Source organism: Apteryx rowi, unplaced genomic scaffold, assembly GCF_003343035.1.
Source record: "Apteryx rowi isolate R43461 unplaced genomic scaffold, aptRow1 scaffold_80, whole genome shotgun sequence".
NCBI lineage: Eukaryota > Metazoa > Chordata > Aves > Apterygiformes > Apterygidae > Apteryx > Apteryx rowi.
In genome coordinates this window covers 10643-31606 of record NW_020451094.1, presented here as the reverse complement: position 1 = coordinate 31606, position 20964 = coordinate 10643, and the positions used below count along the sequence as shown (strand labels likewise).

The 20964-nt window shown below is 38.0% G+C and overlaps 1 protein-coding gene across 2 annotated transcripts in view; it reads right to left on the bottom strand.

The window, feature by feature from the left end:
- DNM3 (dynamin 3) overlaps window positions 1–20964 on the bottom strand; it is a 177372-nt gene that overhangs the window by 148302 nt on the left and 8106 nt on the right. For both annotated transcript variants that reach the window (XM_026089156.1, XM_026089155.1), the window contains exons 2-8: window positions 15289–15438; window positions 13285–13488; window positions 12599–12697; window positions 11718–11878; window positions 7255–7397; window positions 3839–3974; window positions 2401–2468 (exon numbers count right to left, since the gene is read on the bottom strand). In XM_026089156.1, coding sequence (XP_025944941.1) covers window positions 2401–2468; window positions 3839–3974; window positions 7255–7397; window positions 11718–11878; window positions 12599–12697; window positions 13285–13488; window positions 15289–15438 — 961 coding nt within the window. The remainder of the gene's footprint in view (window positions 1–2400; window positions 2469–3838; window positions 3975–7254; window positions 7398–11717; window positions 11879–12598; window positions 12698–13284; window positions 13489–15288; window positions 15439–20964) is intronic.

The following is a 20964-nucleotide window of genomic DNA, read 5'->3' as shown; positions in this document are numbered from 1 at the left end:
TGGACCAAAACTGCAGATACGCACAATTCCCCTTCAGAACAAAGGGAGCTTTTCAAAGAAATCCTATGTTTTTGTAATGCCAACATAGCCAAATTCTTGGAAAAGCTTTCATAATGAAACTGGAATTCCAGAAGACGTCGTCTCTGTCAGGCTGCTGTCCATTCAAATGGAAAGCCAGAGATACAGCACTGCACAGAAGGCACCACTTTCCAGACCTGACAGTTTCTTGGTAGAAATGGCCAGGAGCGATCTCTGCCCATTAGTTAACACAAACTCCGACCTTGGGATGTCTGTCAAAGTCTGACCTGAATTGCCACTGACTTTAAAACAAAGTTACCAGTACTAGACAAACTGCTGCAAGTTACCAGAGTCTTGTAAACTTTGATTTCTTTGGTTTCTAAATGCCTTGTACCAAAAGATGGTGCAGATGGACCCCAACACACACCTGAGACAAATATTAATCTCAGACAAGACCAGAGGAACACCATACACCTTTAGAGCCTTAGATTGTTTGAAGTAACGTGTTGCTTAGCACATAATCTTTCATATTTCAGTATATCATCCTGCATGATGACACTAGAGATCTCATTTTAAGCCTAGATAAAGAACTGGCATTAGGCTCACAGAAGCAAAAGCCACTTACAAACATATGCTTATGCAATTTCAGCAAAGTTATAACATTCACTAGAAAGTTTCCATGTTATCCCTGACAGAAAATGTATACAGTCCCTTGAAGTTGCAGTAGACTCAGAGCAAAAACAATATAGAAAAAAAGGCAAGAAAAAGAAATTTTCTACAGCAGCAGATATATGAATGAATTCAATCTAATCTAGTCAATAAAGCAGTAAGAGAACAGGTAGGCAGAAACTCTTATCTAATGCCAGAAGGTGGAGCTGCAAGCTTTCACCTGTCAGAAAGGCAGCAGTCTTTAGCAAGAATTACCACAATGCATTCAGAGCTAAAAATTAACTTTGCTAGTCCACTGTTGATGCGTGACACATTTCGATTCTTAGTCTCCTCTTGTTCTATGTGACAAAGTTTATGAAAGATACAACGGAAGAAGAAAGTTTAATAGGAGTGTGACTATTTGTTCTCGCAGTTCAAATGGCAGTGGACTTGGCTATATCACCACTCTTAGACCCAGACATAAACAGAATTATGGCTTCTTTTTTTAAAAAGCAGTGAGAATTACTCTGGTAGGAGTCCTGAGGTACAAAGGAGAAAAAGACTGAGAAAATAGCTCTGCAGGGCACTGTTTAATGAAAAGATCTAGGATGTTGATAAGGCATCCAGAATAGCTAGAAGTATAAGCCCAAAGTGTTGGTAGAAAATATTTGAGGTGACGTTTGTTTAATATCTAGACACGTTTGCCACTGAAGGAGCCAGGGAGAAGCCAACCATATCATGACTGAAAGAGGTACAGACCAAGCCATGAACAAACACTTCCGAGTAGGACAGCATTTGTTTAAGAATTTACTTATTTGATGTTTTGTGGATACTTTGTTATCAACACTTGAGCAAATTTCATGCTGACATCTTTGACATCTAACGATCATATCTAACAGTCAGCCTTTGAAGTGGAACTTCACTCAACTGTAACAGTCGTAACATCCCAAATTCCAGCAGCATCCCAATGGACTAACATTCAAGTTTAAATACCATCACATGTGGCCTTTGAACTGGTGCTTCATCATTTACTTTCTAGAGGTTTCTGACTTGTCCACAGAGGGTTTGTGTACTATCAAGCAGAATTAAAATACTTTTTCATGGCTTTTTATCTTTTTACTAGAGGAACAAAGTTCAACATACAAACTAAAAATCCCCCAAGTGAGCCACTATGCCAGCTTCCCCCAAGCCACGGGCATTATAATCAAAGAACACAGTTTCAATAAATGCTTTGTTCTCCTTCAGCGATGTCCACCACGCATCCAAAACTTCATATAGGATTTGCAGCTGATACTGAATTTAACTGATAGGGCAATTAAAAATAAGCAGAAAAGGGAAAGCTAAGAATCGCTCCACCGTGAATGCACAGTTGCAATCGGTTACACCAATTCCAACAGCCTCAATGCAGTGGAAATCCTGTGTTATATTGGAAGTTAAAGTTATATACTTCAGCAGGAGCAAGAAGCACTACCAGAAAAAATAGTAGTCACTGATTCTCTGTAAAAAAATTTTCCATGAGTTCTAAGCAAGTTAAACCTCTTTATGCAAAGCAACTGTCAATCAAAAATACCTACCTAGAAAACCAAAGTATGAAGGACTGGAAGAAAAAAGTCAGGTGCTGGGAGCAGTGAGTTTGTAATGTAATCTAGCAATGGATAGCAAGTGTGTCCACAGATTAAAAGAGACTACACCTTCTATAACGTGTATGAGCTTGTAAACATGGGAAGCACTTGCCTGATACCATGTATGTTCTTGATCGCGTAACTTATTTCTCTCCGCAGTTCTTTCTCATTGAATTCCATCTAAAGAAACAAAAACGTTTGAGATCATATTAAGGACAGCTTTTAAATAAAATAGAAAATATTACTTTTCCCAGTATAACTGCAAGCCAGGCAATTTCAGCTGGCAAAATATTCATTTCTAACTACGCTAAGCATGAAGCACGAGTATTTTAAAACATTTTAACACTAAGGTTACAGGCAGCAGCAAAGACTGTTGCAAATTATGCACCCTCCCATTCCAGACACACTAATGGCTGGAATGATTTTGCAGAACATCCCAAGAGAAAGATGAGATGACAGAGTGAACCAGAAACAGCATTTGGAAGATGCAACTTTTCTAAGCCAGGTTTCCTAAAGCAGTGTAACTTCTATGATTATGTTCTCTATCTATCCTCTCCTTCCCGCCCTACTATTTTTTATACCAAAATTGAGAGAGTAGTGGTCTATGAAGTACCCATAAATTTCTTGGCACATCAGCTGGCAAGAGAAGAAAGATCCAAGTTAAGTTTGTCACAAACAAAAGGGTCATTATTTAAACCCAACTCTTATCTGTTCCGCTGCCCTGCTGGCTAACCTGGAAGCAGCCACAATCCTGGCTGAAAGTTAGGGAATCCAGCTGAAAGTTAGGGAATATCAAGGGAGCTGAACATAAGATAGGTGAAAAGGAAGCTTAGGAAATGTGTGGCAGAAAGAATGGGGACTAAAAATACAATAGGGTGCAAGGTGAGGGGAAGCTGAAGTCACTGCATCGCAAGAAAAGGTGAAAGAACATACAACACAAATCCATAGGAAACCAGCTTCCATTAGTTCAGAGCCCACCGAACATCAGCTTGTTTTGTTAGCCAAAGGATGGACAGGTAAGGGGAGATGTATTAGAGGGGGCATGGGGTAGGGGAAGCTAGCTCTGAATGTGAAATTTGCTTCTCCCCTCTCTTCTCATCATAAAAATATGAGACTGAAAAGTGGCTTTGTTTTATGCTTAGAAGACAAAAAGTCAGAAAATGGCTATTTTCTGCAACTCCCATTTTAATATATACTAGCTACTTGAACACAGCAACCTAAATTATACCAACTGCAGTTGCTTCCCTGCCCCATCTAAGCAGAATGAAGATGCCAATTGTGTTAGAACAAAAAGACAAACAAAACAAACAAAAAAGACATGGAAAATAGTAGGAACTGGGACCATAGTTACTATCTAAATATTTTATTTTGCAATTCTCAGCAGGTCTCAATATTCATAACTAGAAAAGAAGTACCCCAATAATCATTTAGTGTAATTTGTTTCTCAATTAAGAGCATGTTCTTCCAATCAAACCTTCTTTGCTTTACTTCTATCAATATGCACATAAAAACACACATATAAAACTCAAAACACACAGGAAGATAAATACCTTCACTAGTTCAAAAGGAAAACGTTCATGGAAAATACGATTGATTTTTGCACCTCCTGAAAGTTCTAATGTGTCAACCTGATCTCCTGATCCTTCGATTCTTTTTTCAAAGTCCACTGAAAACTGTTGGACCATCCTAAATTTCAAAGGGTGGGAAACAAACAAATAAAAACACTTAGGCATGTCAACTACCAACCCCATATTTCAGTATTATGTGATGACTACTGCCCAGTTAAAACATGTTTAGGAGCTGACAAGATTATCTATAACAAAAATTCATTCAGTCAAGCTGCCGATCCAAGGTGCTGTACTACTCAGTCTTTGTAAATCCAATCCTCTACATATGCACAATCCTCATCCCACACTGAACATAGCTCAGTATACTGTTTTCTTTCTTCATATTTTTTAAATACTTTTTATGAAACTGTATGTTAAAGTCAACTATAAATAGAACAGGGTACCAGGTTACATTCCTGATTTTATCAGCGATGACAAAACTGTAAAAGCTACAATCATCTATTACATACACTTTCTAGAAAAGAGTAAGTGATTGCAATCTTTGTAGTAGGGTAAGCAAATAAAAGTCTTGAGGTTTAAGCTATAACACTTCGAATTTATTTGGATAGAAAAGCACGCCCACATTTAGATGCTATTAAAGAAACTGCAGAGCTCAAGGGTGCAGACAAAAATTGCCAGTCTTATGACAAAAGGTATCCTTTGAGGAGAGCTCCCTTCTCCACAACACCCCTTTGATCTTTCCAAGATCTTTCAAAAAGATACAGTTAATAGCATGATGTGAATGAAGCCTCTAAGCTGATCCTGTACTGGAGGATTTGGAAGAGGTGACCAAGGAACTCACTTTCCCATGCCAAAATGAGGTAGCCCAAGAAGCAGTATTAACAAGTCAATGTGGCAGCTATCAGTACCATAAGCTCCAGCTTGCCTGGTTGTGCTTAGACTTCTGCAGCAGAAGCACTCGGGAGAACTCCTCCAGTTACGGAATATTCAGGGATAGTCCAACAACTTTTTTTTTTAAAGTAAGGACAGGTGATTGGTCATAAAACTTTAAGTGACAGAGTTGCCAAAAAGTAACATTGTGAATCAGCTGTGCTTAAACCCCAGATACCTGTATAGCCTAGGTTAAGAGGGTTATGGAAACGGTGCAAATGTAGAGCCCCAAACTGAATTTATAAAGAGGATTACAGAAACTTAATATCATTTTGTGGGTTGGGGTGGCAGGTTTTATTTTCTTAAATGCATTATGGAACTTGTTCTCGAGTGTCACAGGAAAAGGTTTCTAGATATGTTATTTTCCATATGAAAAAGAAGGGTTTTTTTCTTCAAGCAAAAATGAGGACAATTTTTACTGACAAAAGAAGTTAATTTCTCCTATAGCACCTACTTATGATGAAGGAATTAGAAAAACTATGCAGAGAAGTACCAAGTAGGATGACTTAGGTTGAAATGGAATTCAATTCATTTTCCTTTAGAAAGCGTTACAGCAGTAGAAGCAGCGTGAGATGCCAGCAACACCTAACAAATCAATACACTTCATATACTTGTTTCCAGCAGCTAATTCACCAAATATACATAGTAAGAAAAAACACTTTTGTTTTCCTCTCATGGAAGAGTCCTAGGTGATCTCCCTAGATGTTTAGGCAGGAAAAAAAATATCTAAAGGAAAGCCACGAGGGACAGACACTAATGTCGCTCTTTTGGACATGGCTGTTATGAAAACAAGGACTAAATCAAAGTTTTCAGCTGGCTCAAGAAAGCCTCTTTAGTCTTGGTGACCATTTTCCCTTCTGAGTTCTAGACTGCTTATGAGAGAATGCATCCTGTTCAGAACTTAGGCATTTTTACAATTCAGTGCCTTTATCATCTGACCCAGAGAACTGAGAAGGCTGAAAACCTTTGAAATCAACCAGGTAGGAATATGAGAATGGTCACATAAGGCAGAAAAGCTAGGACTATTTTGCATCTCTCTTTTCTGTAGATGCTCTCTTCTAATGGATAAGTTTAATTGCATATGAACATACAAGTGGCTACAAAGGGCCACATTTAAAAAAGAAAATTAAGAATAGCAGATCTTTCAGGCAACGAGGGATGAGGCACACAATGCTGAATGGCTAGCATTCCCTGAAATCAGACCAACTTGGGAAGCTACAGGAGGGGAAGCAGTGGGTGCTAACTAGGCTTCAGTCCCTAATGTCAGCATTGCCCTTTTTCCTTAGTGCTAAAACCACAGCAAGGATTCTTTTCTCTCTGATTCCACCTACTTGATTCAAAGTCAGATCAACAGTCACCTCTATTGCATCACATTACATTAGTGTTACCAAAATCTTGACAGACAGAAGTATTTTGTGGATGAGACCGAAACCGGACAGCAACTTTAATGGTGAAAAGCTTCCTAGTTTAGCACTTATGATAATAACGTAGCTCTAGAAATAATTACAATTCATCACACAACAACAGTGTACAACCTGTGGCTTCTCAGGCCTCAGAAAGTCAGCATCTAAGACCTCAGAAAGTCAGTTTTACCACAAGCATGGCTGGCATTTCCCAACATCTATTTTTATGTAAGTTCTGGAGCCTCAGAAGCAACAAAGAGGTTTTCACCCACCCCAATACACTATTACATGAACATAAGAATGGCTGCACTAGAGTGGAACAAAAGCCATATCATAACAGACATCAATAGTAGGCGCCCAGGGAAAAGTACAAGAATGGGACAAGCATACAGTGGTATTTCTCCAGGATACTCTCTTGGCCTCAATAAGATGGTGTTTGCAGGTTCCATAGAGATGTGTCCTTGTGCTTATTAACCTTGAATATTTTCCACATCCCCAAGAATTTGCCTAGCTGCTTTCTGAAAGCACATGAATTGTTAGTATCAGCTTCTGCAGCAAGGATTCCTATAGCTTAAACACACATCATGTGAAGAACTACCTTCTATGATTAATTTTAAGCTTGCTACCTTCAAGGTCTTACAGATGCTCAAGTTCTTATACTGGAAAAAAAAGCATTCCCTTCTTCAGCCTCCTCACCTTATAAACTTCTAATGCAACCTCACCCCTGGCCTGCAGTCATCTTTTTTTCCAAGCTCAAGAATCTGTCTATACAATCAGAAGTAGTTTCTGACCTTTGATCATCTATGCTGCCCATCTTTGTATCTTCTCCTATTCTACTTTAACTCCTTCATATGACTATTAAAATTAATTTAGGGAAAACCCTACTGAAACATTAAGTAGCTAAAAATGTTCTAGAACGTCGAGCACATAAAATTCTTCGGAGTTTGCACATAGTATCCTTAATCATATCCTAATCTTTAAATATAACCTGTTGTGGGGGGGGGGGAACAAGCAAAACAAAACTTTTTACGCATTGGATAAGCAGATGAAAAACTAGTCACTCACTGCAGCAGGGCTTTAGTTTTTCTGGTTGGATCTTCTGGTCTGAAGTTTTTGTATACCTCTACTTCATGTTCTATAGAAAGCAGCTGGCTCTGGAGTTTGCTCCTGAAGCCTGGCAGGGTATCCCGAATATGATTGGTAAGTTGCTAAAAAAACAAATAAAAGACCTTTTATACTCTAAATACAGATGAAAGCAAAAGCACAGACATTTCCTTCTGACTGCCAAGCATATCAACCATGAACTGTACTAGTATACTTCCTTTTGATCTTTGTAGCAATGGAGACAGTTAAAGAACAATACATATCCCTTTCATAGACATATTATATAGAAGCTTGAAATTTTTCTTGGACCTCTCATTCACTGGGCCCTATTACTACATACCTGTTTAGCTACACACTCAACAGTTATACACATTTAATCTGAAATGACCTCTCTTACCACTCAGCACTTTGATGCCCCTGCCCTCCTCTTTGGCTGGTTCTCCTGCTAATGGTAGTCTCCTAATTCCCTAGATACGCAAGTTCTCTGCATGAATGCCCCTTGCTTCATAGGTCCTTCTTAAAGGAGCAACAACACAGAGGGTTTTTTTTTCCAAATACCTCTTTAAACATCTTAGTTTACTCCTGCAGTGAATGTATACTGTCTTACTTAAAAAGACAGCCAATATCTGAATATGCTCCATTTGTGATCCCTAGTAGGGTTGGAGATGAACAAATGCATCAGCTTCCCTTCAGACAATGTGATAAACAGTTTCGCCTAAAGGTCCGTGTGTTTATTGTTGGAAACACTCTACTGCACCATTACACTTATTAGAATGTTATTAGCCTCACTTGCCTCCAGATTCCCAACTCTGGGCTTTCTGGTCAACCATGTTAAGAAGTTATTTCTAAAAATTAAAAATTCAGTTTTTGAGACATATTTCTCAAACTGAAGTATTTAAATCACTGCTATTATTATAGAGCCATCAGTAACAACATCATCTCTAACAGCCCCTTGTATACAAGGTTGCAGGAAAGTGGAATTGCCACTCAGCTTGCACTGGATGACTCCTTTACAGCAAAAGGCAATGCAGGAAAAGGAAGAGATGCTCAAAGTCGACAACTAGTTCAGAAGGGTGATGGAAGGAAGCACAGACACACAGAGTACCTACTTGGGACTCTCTCACCATTAAGAAATATCACCTCCACATCCTTTCTGCTCCCTTGTACGAAGTATATTGAAGGGAAGAGAGTTTTCCTTCCTGAAGATTATAGCATTTTAACTTTTTTAAATGCTTCATCTTTGGCTGAAGAAGAAGTTCTAACTTCTACTTCAAGAGTATCAATTTTCATTTCTGAAAATATACCTACAAGCACTAGAAAATAAACTGAAGGAGATAAAAAAAATAGTCTCACCAAATCTGTTAGGGTTTGACATACTTCATTTATTTTGTGCATGTATGTTGTAATGTGTTTGGAAAGCACTATCAGTATCTTACCTGTGCTGTAAGTGTATCATTTCTGAACAGTTCCTTGATTAAAACCAAAATAAACTTCTTGCAATTTGTTGCAAACTCTCTTCCCAGCCCCCATTCAGACAAGCTACGAATGAAGAATGTTATATACTGAAACCCTTAATCTCAAAATAAAAGTTGTTCAGCAGATGTGACAGCACAGAACCAAAAGCTGGAGTTTCCCTGGAGCACCACCTTGTGGATGCAGAGAAATTTAAATTTCACCTGAAACCACAAACCCTAACAGGTGTTTAATATCTTAGGGATGAGACTTACATAGTTTTCCCCATATATAACATTCTACATACAGTAACAGGCCAGAAGACAAACAGTTCATACTGAAACATGTAAATTTATAAAACAGTTCCCCACAAAGTTAATAGTACTTAAAGTAATATACTTGAGGAAGGATGAGACAGTCCAAAGAAATAAGAAGCTCAATTGTTTTGGTCTCAAAACTAAGATGTATGGTATTAAACATTTAATATATAGAAAAAGGCAAAACATTCTAAACACAGGTGAGTTCTTGCACCCTGCTGAAAACTTGGTTCTGCAGCACAAATAAATGGCATTAGTATTCTTTTCGCATTGATCTACAGCATATTTCAACCTTGCTGTCAAGTTACACATCTGCAAAGTCACTGTAGCAAGAAATTAAACAGGCCAGCCGTTTAGCCTTGCTCCTCTTAGTAAATAATAATTTCTCTCTGCTGTTTCCAACCTCTGTTAAAAACTGATAGATCCAGGTAGATCTGGTCTCTGTCTATCCAAGACCAAAGGCCACAATTTGACAGTGAACTGGAGAAAAACTTCTTATGAAGTTTGACTTGTAGGAATGCCAAGAACACAGGTCAGCTGATAAACTGAGTTTCTAATAAATCATATTACATCATCAGGCATTTTAGGAAGGCATGCATGATTTGATCTTGTCCTCTTCAAACTTGCTATGAGGTACATCACCTTGAGATGCACATGCTGCCCAAGTTCGCACTATGAAAGTGGCATTCCTCAAGGACACATCTAGAAACCAGATGATCCAAAAAGGAGTTAATGGCATAGTTAACTACAATTGTGACAATGTGGGATCTTTCTTAAATAGACACTATGCTCACACTGGCCTGAAGAACAGACTAGCCTTAACATTTCAACCAATACTAAATACAAATGAATAGAGTCAGACTTTAAAACCAGATTAATAAAGGCTCATTATACTTTTTGTTACAATCTGCTAGCGAGATTGATAAGCTTGTTAGGTGAATGGAACCAGGTATCATGGACACAGGGCATATTTCTCTCTCAAACAGCAAAACTGTGTGACCTACAGACTTCCTTTAGAAAACTCATGAGTACCTGAGGCATCTACCTACAGATTTATTGCCTCCAGAGCTCTACTTTACAGAGAACAACTCCTGACACAAAAGTCTAGCTACCAGCCTACTGATTGATGAATATCTTAGAGATGATCACAGAAATCTCATCCATCAGTGATAACTAACTCCTGTGTCTCTCCCAATTAGCACAGTGATAAAGAGAAACATGTAATAGTGAAGAAAATTATGTACTCCTCCTCCTCTAGTGTTGGCAGTGTCTTGATTAGAACAGGAAGGAACAGGATTCTCCTCAGGTAAATGGAAAACAGACTTCTCTATTTCCTGCTAAAGGAAGCTGTGACCTGACACAGTTTGACATGAACTTCTGAAAACAGACCCTAGGTTTTGGGAAAAAGGTAGTGCAAACAAAGTGCTCTGATAACTGTATTTGTCATTTACATCAATAGTATATGGTACATTGTTTCTGCTAAAAACTAGAATGAAATGTAGATCACGAGGTTAAAGTACAGATGTACAGTGAACCCTCAGAATGTATGATTTCTAAAACACTGTTAGTCTTGATATTTTGATCAGCAGGAACACCTATTAAAGTGGAAGAAATGTGGTAATTAAGGAATAGAAATGTATGCTTGGAGAAATACCCAGGAAGGGAACAGAATCTTATTTTCTATGTTCATATTCAGTATTCAAGAGAGCAGAAGAGATTTCATCCTGAACAAAGGGGCAGGGAATGGATGCAATAGCAGCCTGAAGCTGGTACATGGTAGGTTTCCAGTCCTCCAAGGCCACTTAAATTTGTCAGCTTTGTTTTCTGTCTTCTGTAACCACGCTTCCAGTTTTGTAAATCAATACCATTTGGCTTTGCTAGAGCAAACTCATGTTTCAAAGAGTTTTTGCAAGGAATGTCGAGTCTTCCACATGGCAGCAAAGCACCTCTGTACCCCTGAATGGTCATGACAGATTTCTACTCACTCAGGGTTACCTGCTCCACCCAAACCAAGCACAGTCCAAGTCCACAGGGAGACGACGACTGCTATACGCAGACCAGTACATTAATGGCTCATTACTCCCCAACATCCTCTCTGAGTTTGCAACAGGTATGCCCACATTATTTTACTGCAACTGTGACTGATGTTATAATCTAAACTTCAGCCTGAGATAACAGTGAGAAATAATAAGCAATTTAATTTCTAAAACCTAAAGTGGGATAAAATGTTACAGAACTTCTAGATCTGGGAAACTACATAGTCATAAAACACCATTGGTAGCTTATGCCTAAATGCATAAGGGAGCAAATCTGACTGATTTGTTTTATTTTTGAGCCAAAAAAACATTTACTCTGAAGAAAGCAGTGTTTGAATGTGATGGAAGTTGCCATCCTTGATAACATATGACTAGCGGACTTAATTATTTTAGCTCTACACTGACAGGAGCCTGAAAATTAGGTCCTCTACTTCTCATAGTGAATTTGCATACGCCACATGCAATATACAGCTTTGTTTATTTCATTGTGAAACTTTAAAAGGTTAAAGGCAGGAAAGAATCAATTAGGTTCACTGATGCACATTCCTTCTAATAAGGATTTTATATTGGTTCTATCATTATAAAAGCTGCCTCTCACCATACAAACTTCAGGTTTTACCTGGTTTAGAACTTTTTGGAGATAGGGTGTTCCCATCCGATCTGCCATGTGCCTGTATGCTGGGTGCGAAAGAAAGAATTTCCTTTCTGCTAGGAGAGCTGCCTTGATATCCTTCTTCCCATCAATGTCTTTCTGGCTTCTGTTTACAACACCAATATAACCTAAAACAACAGCAAGCCAGTGGGTAAGTCAATGCAGCTACTGCCTGAATTACTGGATTCACATTAAGTTGAACTAGGCTGGCTCAGTTCAAACAAAACCTTCCACTTAAAGCAATTCAAGTATTGTTTAGAAGTACTGTAATGAATTTAATGATGACCAAATCATTGATTCAAATGCAACAATTCCCTGGTTCAACACATTCCTAGACTGTTTTCTGTGTTGCTACAACAGGAAGAGGAGATGGTCTCACTTGTAAAGTGTAATTAGAATCAAAATTCTTGATACTGTTAGCAGTGCAAGTGACTCTGACAGTAGCTGCAGGAACAATCACATGGAAAATTTCTGGAAGGGGCAAAACTTGGTTGACAGTGATGTTACCAAAGCTCTGGTGCTTGCTTCCAAGATAGATAAGGAAAGAGTCCTTTTTGGCAAGGCATGGCAGCCTGGCACAGAAAAGAAAATTTGCTAACTACTTATTCTGACATTTCTTGTTTCTGGAATAGCCCAGTCTATTTTCCAGGTCCAGTAAAAAAGTCTCTTAAATATTCAATATTTTGCCACAGCCTCCTGTTATATTTGCTGTTTAGATAATGATAAAAAGATTGTAACTCATTAAGACCCATGTAACCTTTGATTCACCTCCAGAACTGTTTTAAACACCACCCTGGCCCAAATCATTGTCTGGGTTGTGTAGGATATAGGCAATTGAACATTCTCACCTCTACGAAGAGGGAGTAGTTTGTTTTCTAGAATTTCTCTTGCATCTGTTCCTTCATCCATCAGATCCAATTTTGTGATCACACCAATGGTCCTAAGGCCTGACCGGGGTGGGGGAGAGAGAAAAAAAAGATAACAAAGTCAGGAAGACCAATTATATCTTAGAATTCCGTAATACTTATTAAGAAATGTGACATTCACAAAGCATGCATCATAAACAATGTCAGGCACAGCTGCAAGCTGAGGTGCACCTGGAAAAGAAGGGATCATCATTCCCAGTGCTGAAATGCATTCTTCAAATCTCTTTAACCAGGTTCAGCATTCCCATGACACTACTGTATAATGTTTATGACAGAGTATCCAGAAATCCCATTGGCATCCAAGTCCCCTTTTGCTAGTTGCTACTTTTTTCTAGATAGGCATTGCCCCGCTTCCTTGCTTATAGGAGTTAGTGACAAAATTAAAATTAAAAAACCCCTACAATTTACAGCATCTTTATATGAATTATGCTGAGCTAACAAACAATTATTTTGATGCTGAAGTCTACAGGATAATGCATACACAGATCTGTATTATAATATACATTAGCAGTAAAAGAAAAAAGCATAATAGTCTTAGTTATTACAGACTTCCATTTATGTTATTGTACTTGAGAACAAAAAGCCACTGACCATTCAATCATGCTTACCTTGAGGGTCCACTTCTTTAGCTAACTTCAGTGCATCTGAGTTGGCCAGATCAGTGTTAGCTGGAGTCACGGCTAGTATCAAGCAGTTTTCCCGAGAGATGAACTGCATTATCATGTCTCTGATTTGTTGCTCAATATCTGGAGGTTGATCCCCTACTGGCACTTTAGTGATTCCCGGCAAGTCAATAAGAGTCAGGCTTAATACTAAATGGAAAACACAGGATCACAAAACTGGTTAGCATGCCAGATATATTTAAAGAGATCGATGGATCTCTGGCTGCAGACAGTTTTTTTAATCATATAAAACCCTACATAATTAGCTTTACAAGTATATAAACACTGTTAATGGTTCAAATAAAATGCCTGACAATCTGAAAGTTACACTTGTTAGCACAGCTGTTTCCCTACTGGTTTTTCATCTCTGGATTTAAGAGTACTATTTATCTTAAACATTAGAATTGGCATAGGAGAATGATTCTCATGCTGAAAAACCTTAAAAGATCCCAGACAACTGAACAAGACTTTCTGAGCTTTTTCCACCAATAGAAGTACAGACAACAGGCCATTTCCATCTCATCTTTCAAACCAACCCAAACAGGGGTTTTGGCAGGGTTTTTTGTTTGTTTTTTTAATACTGTCCTTCTCTGACCATCTTTCAACAGTGTCTCCAACTAAGAACTTCCCAACTGAAAGTCAACAACTAAACTAACATATATAGCAAAATTCCTGGGAGGGGGGGTTGGGGGAGTGGGTTATTTTCCAGTAGTTGAGATATTGTGGGTGTCTTCTTAAGAAGAGCAACAAAACAGGAAAAAGTTTATCTGGTAAGAAAAGCTGTTTTGCTTAAGCACGGTCCCTCCAGCCCAGGCCGCAAGGCCAACTAGAAGCATCCTAGCTTTCTCATAAAACACTGGGGTAATAGGGTATCCTTTAGACAAGTGAGAAAAATAGTATTCCTATAAAGGAAACACAAGAAAGTACAGTTTGAGTCTGACTAATACAGGCAACAGTTGCTGAACTGAACGACTGATCCTAATAAAACAAAGTAAGAGCATTAGACAGGAAATTTTCACCTTCTCCTGGAGTCAGCATGTTCCACAACTGAGCTGTGAGGCAGGGCATTTAGTTCAGCTCCACTCCTGTTGGCTAAGCCACAGCTGTACAGCAGAGACAGGGCTCAGGGGTAAGCGTTTAGAACCAAGTCTGATCACAGCATATCAAAGGGAGGTTCAGTATCTCTTTAATTACCTCTCCTCTTATTTTAATCCTTCTGTTCTTTGATTCACAATCAAGACATCAGATGAGGTGGTTAGGAAAACAAAATGCCTCAGCCAAATGTACCACTTTTCCCCTGGATCCAAGACAGATTCAATGCAAAACATTTTCTCAAGACTGCCTTCATTAAATCGGGCAGAGGGAAACCAGAGGAACTAACTTTGATCTATACTGAGGGTCTACAACAGGAAGCAGCTTTTTTTTGATATTGTCTAAATATGTTTTTAGTGACAGGAAACAATAAACATCCAATAGGGCAGGGAGACACACTGGCTTTCTACACCACTGATCAGGGAATCCATCTAGGATGTAACAGGGCAGCAAAAAAAGGTCTTGACACTAAGTCCCCCAAACTCCTATTAATGTGTCTTAACTGCTGAGCTACTAACTAACAGTACGTGTACTAGGGGAGGGATCGGTTTCATCCTGATGCAGAACGGGAATACTTTTAAATCATAATAAGATTAAACATGACAGAGAAGCTGCTTTCTGCCCAGCTCTAGTGGCAACAGCTCTCTGCAGTAGGATGGTTTCACAACACAGAAGAAGCTGAGGATTCTTCTAATGAGCAGATGGACACAACGCTTTTGGTCCAACTCAAACTCAGAAATCATTTCATCCCCAAAGACTTCTGATGAAGCAATGAGAACACACACGAAAGGAGACAGCTAAACAGAGATAGATAATATATTACATGACAGGAACATGAAGAAGAATGATTTTACCTACCATGCGGGGAGTATATTCTTAAGTTAATAGGAATTGAAGAAATGCCTTTGTTCACTCCTGTTATTCTATCTGTTTCTACTTCAATTTCCTGACGAACTTCATCAAAATCAGTAAATTTCCTCCCTTTGCAGTGTAGAAATTCAGCATACTCTGTGAAAAATATCAATAGCATCTCTGTATCTCAAAGGCTTACAGTCTGAGACACTTGCTTTCAAGCACCTAGTATTCTTCAGACGTGTAAGCACAAAAGCATGTCATCACAGATAACAGGAAAGCGTTATATACGAACACATGCTATATATGGAATTGCACTGATGAAAACCAGCCTACAACAAGAAAGGGTTAATTAAAAAAAAGTCAAGTTGACTGAACATGATTTATTGCTTTTATCTTTAGCATATCATCTGCTAGAACAATCTAGAAGGTTCAAATAAATACTATTAAATTTAATAGAATAAGAAACAGACTGTAATCATTCTGAGTTTTCATCTGATTACATTTGCCTGCAATACATCAATAAACTGAAGAAAAGATTCAAGTTATGTATCATGAAAGAATATTAGCACTTTTTCAACAACTAACAGTCCACGCTACATGTGATTTTAACACAGGAGTTATGTACAAGTTCACGATCAAAATAAAATCACTTGAAAACAYTGTGAAGTAATTAATAAAATACTCAACTCTTCATCTCCTAGAGACTTCCTGAAGCCTAAATCCAAACCATGCTCAAAAGAAGTTTTTAAAAGCTTTTACAGATACTACTGCAATTTTGCCAAAGTAGGAGAAAACACTGAATTTGTAAGGTGCCTTATGCAATCATCATACACTTGCCCTCTTACCTGGAAAGGGTATCAGCCAGGAATTTTCTTCCCACTTTCTTCAGAGATAAATACAGTCTAACATGTTTGACTTCAGTATGACACTAAGTCCCTGTTTTGACTCTTGAATCCAAGTAGTGACACTGATTATTGTATCCTTCTGGATTTTCTGCCCAGAAGAAATATGGTACATAACCAAAAGCACATCTCAGCATTTTAAAACTGGAGTTTCTTCTTTTAAAACAGGGCAAAACAGAATAAAAAAAGTTTAACCTACTAGTAAGGGTATAACCAGGTTATGATATAAATGGCTATCACAGATATGAGCTCACATCTGTCCCCACAATCCTCCCCTAAAAGGCCCTAATATTAGGACTGGAAAAAGCTTGGATATAGTTGTGTGTGTTCCAGTATTGTTATATTTTGCAATCAAGGCCGAATCTTAAAGTGCCATTTAAGTGTTTCTTCCCATTAAAAAGTTTATTGATAAAAAAAAACTCAAAGAGCAAGGCAAAGAGCTTGCTTGATACTCAAAGAAAGGCAGCAAGAACAGCTCAGCAGAGCTGATCTGAGAACACAGATTAATAGAGTGCCTTATGTATCAGTACTCGAGTTTGTTCCTCAGGTCTCCCAGAAGTTATTTGATTACTGTTGTTGATGGAGACGTTAACAAATAAAATAGCTGAAACAACATGCATAACCATTATGACATTTAAAGCAAGCTGAAAGCCAAAAAAGGAAAGATGGGAGGGGAAACAAACACCAACCTTTCTGCCCTGCAAAAGCACGATTTCTTTGGATTCAAAGTGTGAGGACAGGGGAACCCATCCTTGTTAAGAAAAAAATATTTATATATAATTATTTTAAAAACAAGAGAGAACTTAAAAACCTCTGTCTTAACTTTGGAAAACTTAAGAACTCCTGCATATCTTATGTCCTTTTTCAGATCTAGCAACAAATAGACAATGAGTGGGGGGTTGTATGTTTAAAATATTAAACAATATCTAAAAACCAAGGAATATTCAAATATTCCAAACTGTAAGATAACATGGTGCACAAAAACAAACAAAAAAAAAACAAAAAACCCACACATCTCGGTTGGTCTAAACACATTTTGGAATTCACACTTGTAAAATTTATTACCTCAAATTTAGAAAATAGCTACCTACCAAAAAAACAAGAGGTTCTTATTTTGATTGAGTTCTTCATGCACGGCTCTTGGCATAAAATAAAATGTATTCTTCTCACCTACAATTTTTATTCAGTGGTTCATTAGATTTTCTCAGAAAAAGATTTCAAAATTCAGACAATTAACACTTGGTGCCAGCTTGCTTACTCCATGATCTGACTGACTCAGCTGATGCTCAGAGAAGCTTCTCTGTCCCACTTGACACTTGGTAACAGAAAGAGTCCCTATCTGAAATGGCTCAAATTAAATGAAAAAAAGTAAATCAAATGAAAAAATAGTTTACTACTTTTTAGCTATGTTAATAATTATCACTAGCTCATTGCTCTCAGTGACATTTGGGGTCCCACTAATTCTGAAGGAATAGACTTTACTGTTGTTCATATCCTATGGCATATATGAGATGCCACACACAGCCTGCAGAATAAAAATTCAAATGAACAAGCAGTGCTTTGTTTTGTTCCTTTCAGCACTTTGCCTGCCCTTGGCAATGATGCCCCTAGCCAGACTGGATGAGCACACATTTTAATGCAATATTCATTTTTTAGCTTTTTTGCACAGAAAAATACTAGGAAAATATTATTATATTATAGTATATAGTATTATATTACATTATGTTTACATTTTTGTGAGAGTGGACATGAAGTCATACAGAAAGAGGGACTCTGTCTAATGCTAATTTTAAGACACGTATTTTCTATATAAAATTGAAGTTATGTCAAGAGAAAGAATAATTTCAGAAAAAAAATGTTTTCTTTGCATGTAGAATACAAAATCTTTTTACAGAACCATTCACTTTGGAGAATAACAAATGAAAAGGCTAGCATATCACAATTCTGTGCAGTGCATTTCCAAACACAAATGTCATGGTAAGTGATTATTTCTCTTCTCAATTTTGATTACATTAAACAAATCACACAGGTATTATGGGATAACATTTCTCAAAACACTCATTTGTCATGTGAGATATTTCTCCTTATGTTTTTATGATTTAATCTAGCACAATGATATACTCTTATGAACAATAAATAGCTATTGACATTTTCGAGCCACTGTTAATTGCATGCACACGTTTTTTCATAAATCTGTCTCTAAGCTAAAGAAAGCTAAGTTAGATAGGCCCCGTGACAAGACAGGGAATGGTGTTTCTACCTGAGAAATACATGACAGATTTTTGGAAAGTGTCCTTGTTGCACAGCGGCCGAGTCCAAGACCTTTCAAAGTCTGACAAAGCCCACAGACTTAACCCGTTACTGGAGGTGAGAAACTTCCCAGCGAGATGAGACCTGGATTCAGAACTCTCCCCCGCCTGGTTTCAGGCAGAGTTGATGCAAGTCCATTGTGGTACCCAACTCACAAGAGTCAGGTCTCTGGCTTGGAGTTTTCAAAAAAGCTGACACATGACATTGCAGGCCTATAGCAAACATTTTTAACATATATGATATAGGGGGAATACTTGCTGTGACTGCAACTTCTATCTTTCAATTTTTTGGGGAGAAAACAAGTCACCCAGGCAACAACAGTCTTGTTAGCTAGCTTCAACTAAGCACTCCACAAGCCTCAGAATGCTTTCCAAAAGAATGACTAAAAACATGAAAATAAACATCATATGAGCTAAAACGCATCACCTTTACAATGATGATACATCAGCTTCTTCTGAACAAAGCAAATGCAAATAAATTCATCTATTTAGACCTTAGCAAAGCATTCAATACAGTTCTTCCTAGGGGAGAGCAGACTGATTCAAAAGCACTTGTCTTATTTCGGTAAGATGCTGAAAATAGAATATTCAGACTTCATGAGTTACACTGCTAGCATTCATTAACAACCTATAGCAAGGCTACAAGAAGAAGTAGTGCCCTGGCATTTTCTGAAGAAAAGCCAGAACATCCTGCTAATGCACACGAGGATAAGAATATCATAGCAGAAGAGATTAAAAGCACAGAAAATTGGAAAGGTGTAGATCTGATGAAAGTAACTAGGTCATGCTCTTAGAAACCAGTGAAATGGTTAATTATTAGGGCAGAAGTTCATACAGGAAAAAAAAAAAAAGTAAAGTATTCTTAAAGTATTCTTTTCTTTGCAATAGCCTTTTACACCCTTGACAATTCTTGTTTCTGGAAGAAATATATCCCTGTTCTTTCAATTTTTTTTTCTACAGATTGTGTTTTCTAGACTTCTGATTATTCGGAAACGTTGTATTATCCTCCAGGCATATTATTCTTAAGTTGCAGAGGCAGAGCTCTAACTAAGATCGTTCCAGAATGGAAAAAAGTGGAAGAACTATCTGTAAGACTACACTTCTGTTGATGTATCTTGTACGATATTTACTTCTTTATTTTACAGAAGCATGATATCATTGGCTTACATTCTGTTAGTGACCCACTGTAAGCGCCAGATCCTGTTCAGATACTAGGCTTTTAGTACATACACAGCCCTTATCCTTACTGAACTTCTTTCGAATGTTTGACCATTTCTCTTATTTTGCAAGCTATCTGAATTCCAATTTTGCCCTCCAGTTTATTTACAGTCTCTCTGGTATTTGTCAAATTCAAACTTAATAAACACACTCTGTTCCACCATTCTGTCAATAACAAAATACTGAATGGGACCTGGAGAGATGTCCATTCTGCTCTATAAGGTAACCAATAGTGCACCCATCTTATAGAAGCCTTTTCTAGACCATGTTTCCTGAGCTAGTTTATTATAAAAAACATGCAAGATAATAATAATTTAAAAAGTATTGAACCCAAGATAAAAGAAACCGACCACATCTTTACCTACAAACCCACAACCCTACAATAAAAAATGATTGATAGATGGGATTTTTTTCCTTGATGAATTTGTCTGGTCTATTCATCTCTTATCTTTCAAATGCTTTCAGATTGATAGTTACAACTACTTACAGATTTTTTTTTTCCCCAGAAGTGAACTTAGACTGATTTGTCTGTCACTTCTCTTTATTATCTCTTGAAGATAGACATATATAGAGCCATCCTCTGGTCTTCAACGAYTTCAGGTATTTGTTTGAGGAAGTATCAATCCCCCCCTTCTCTCCTCTGATATCTTCCTTACCAATTCTTTTAAGTTTATTGAGACTGGACTTAAACAGGTAGAAGGCTTTATTCTGCTGCTGTTCCTCCTTTCTTTCCCAAGGGTTGCAACCTTCTGCATTTCATGCTTATTCTCAGCCAAGTCACCTTCCACATTTATGTTCCAAAATCAGCTACCATTTAGTGGTAAGAGATCTTCCTCTATATAGTGCTTGGTGGGAGGAGAGGGACTAGTTAACACCCCATACCAAAAATTTGCTGCAGTCCACCACTGCAGTCATGCAAGTCCTTTATTCCCTCAACTTTTCCATCACCTTATTGTCAATTACCCTAATTTCTCCTCCTCTTTCTGCAAACCCACATTTCAATTTTTACATCCTTCTCTAGACACTCAGTGTTCGTGCCATCTGCAGGCTTTTATCGCCGACTCCTTGTTTTAAAGAGCTTGTCCTCTTTATGTGAGAGAGCAACTGGAATGTATTGAGCTGTGCCTAGGGGTGGATGAAGAGCGAGTCGAGAGCTTATGGGTAAGGATCAAAGGGCAGGCTAACAGAGGTGACACTGTTGTGGGTGTTTACTACAGGCCACCTGATCAGGATGAGGAAGTCGATGAGGC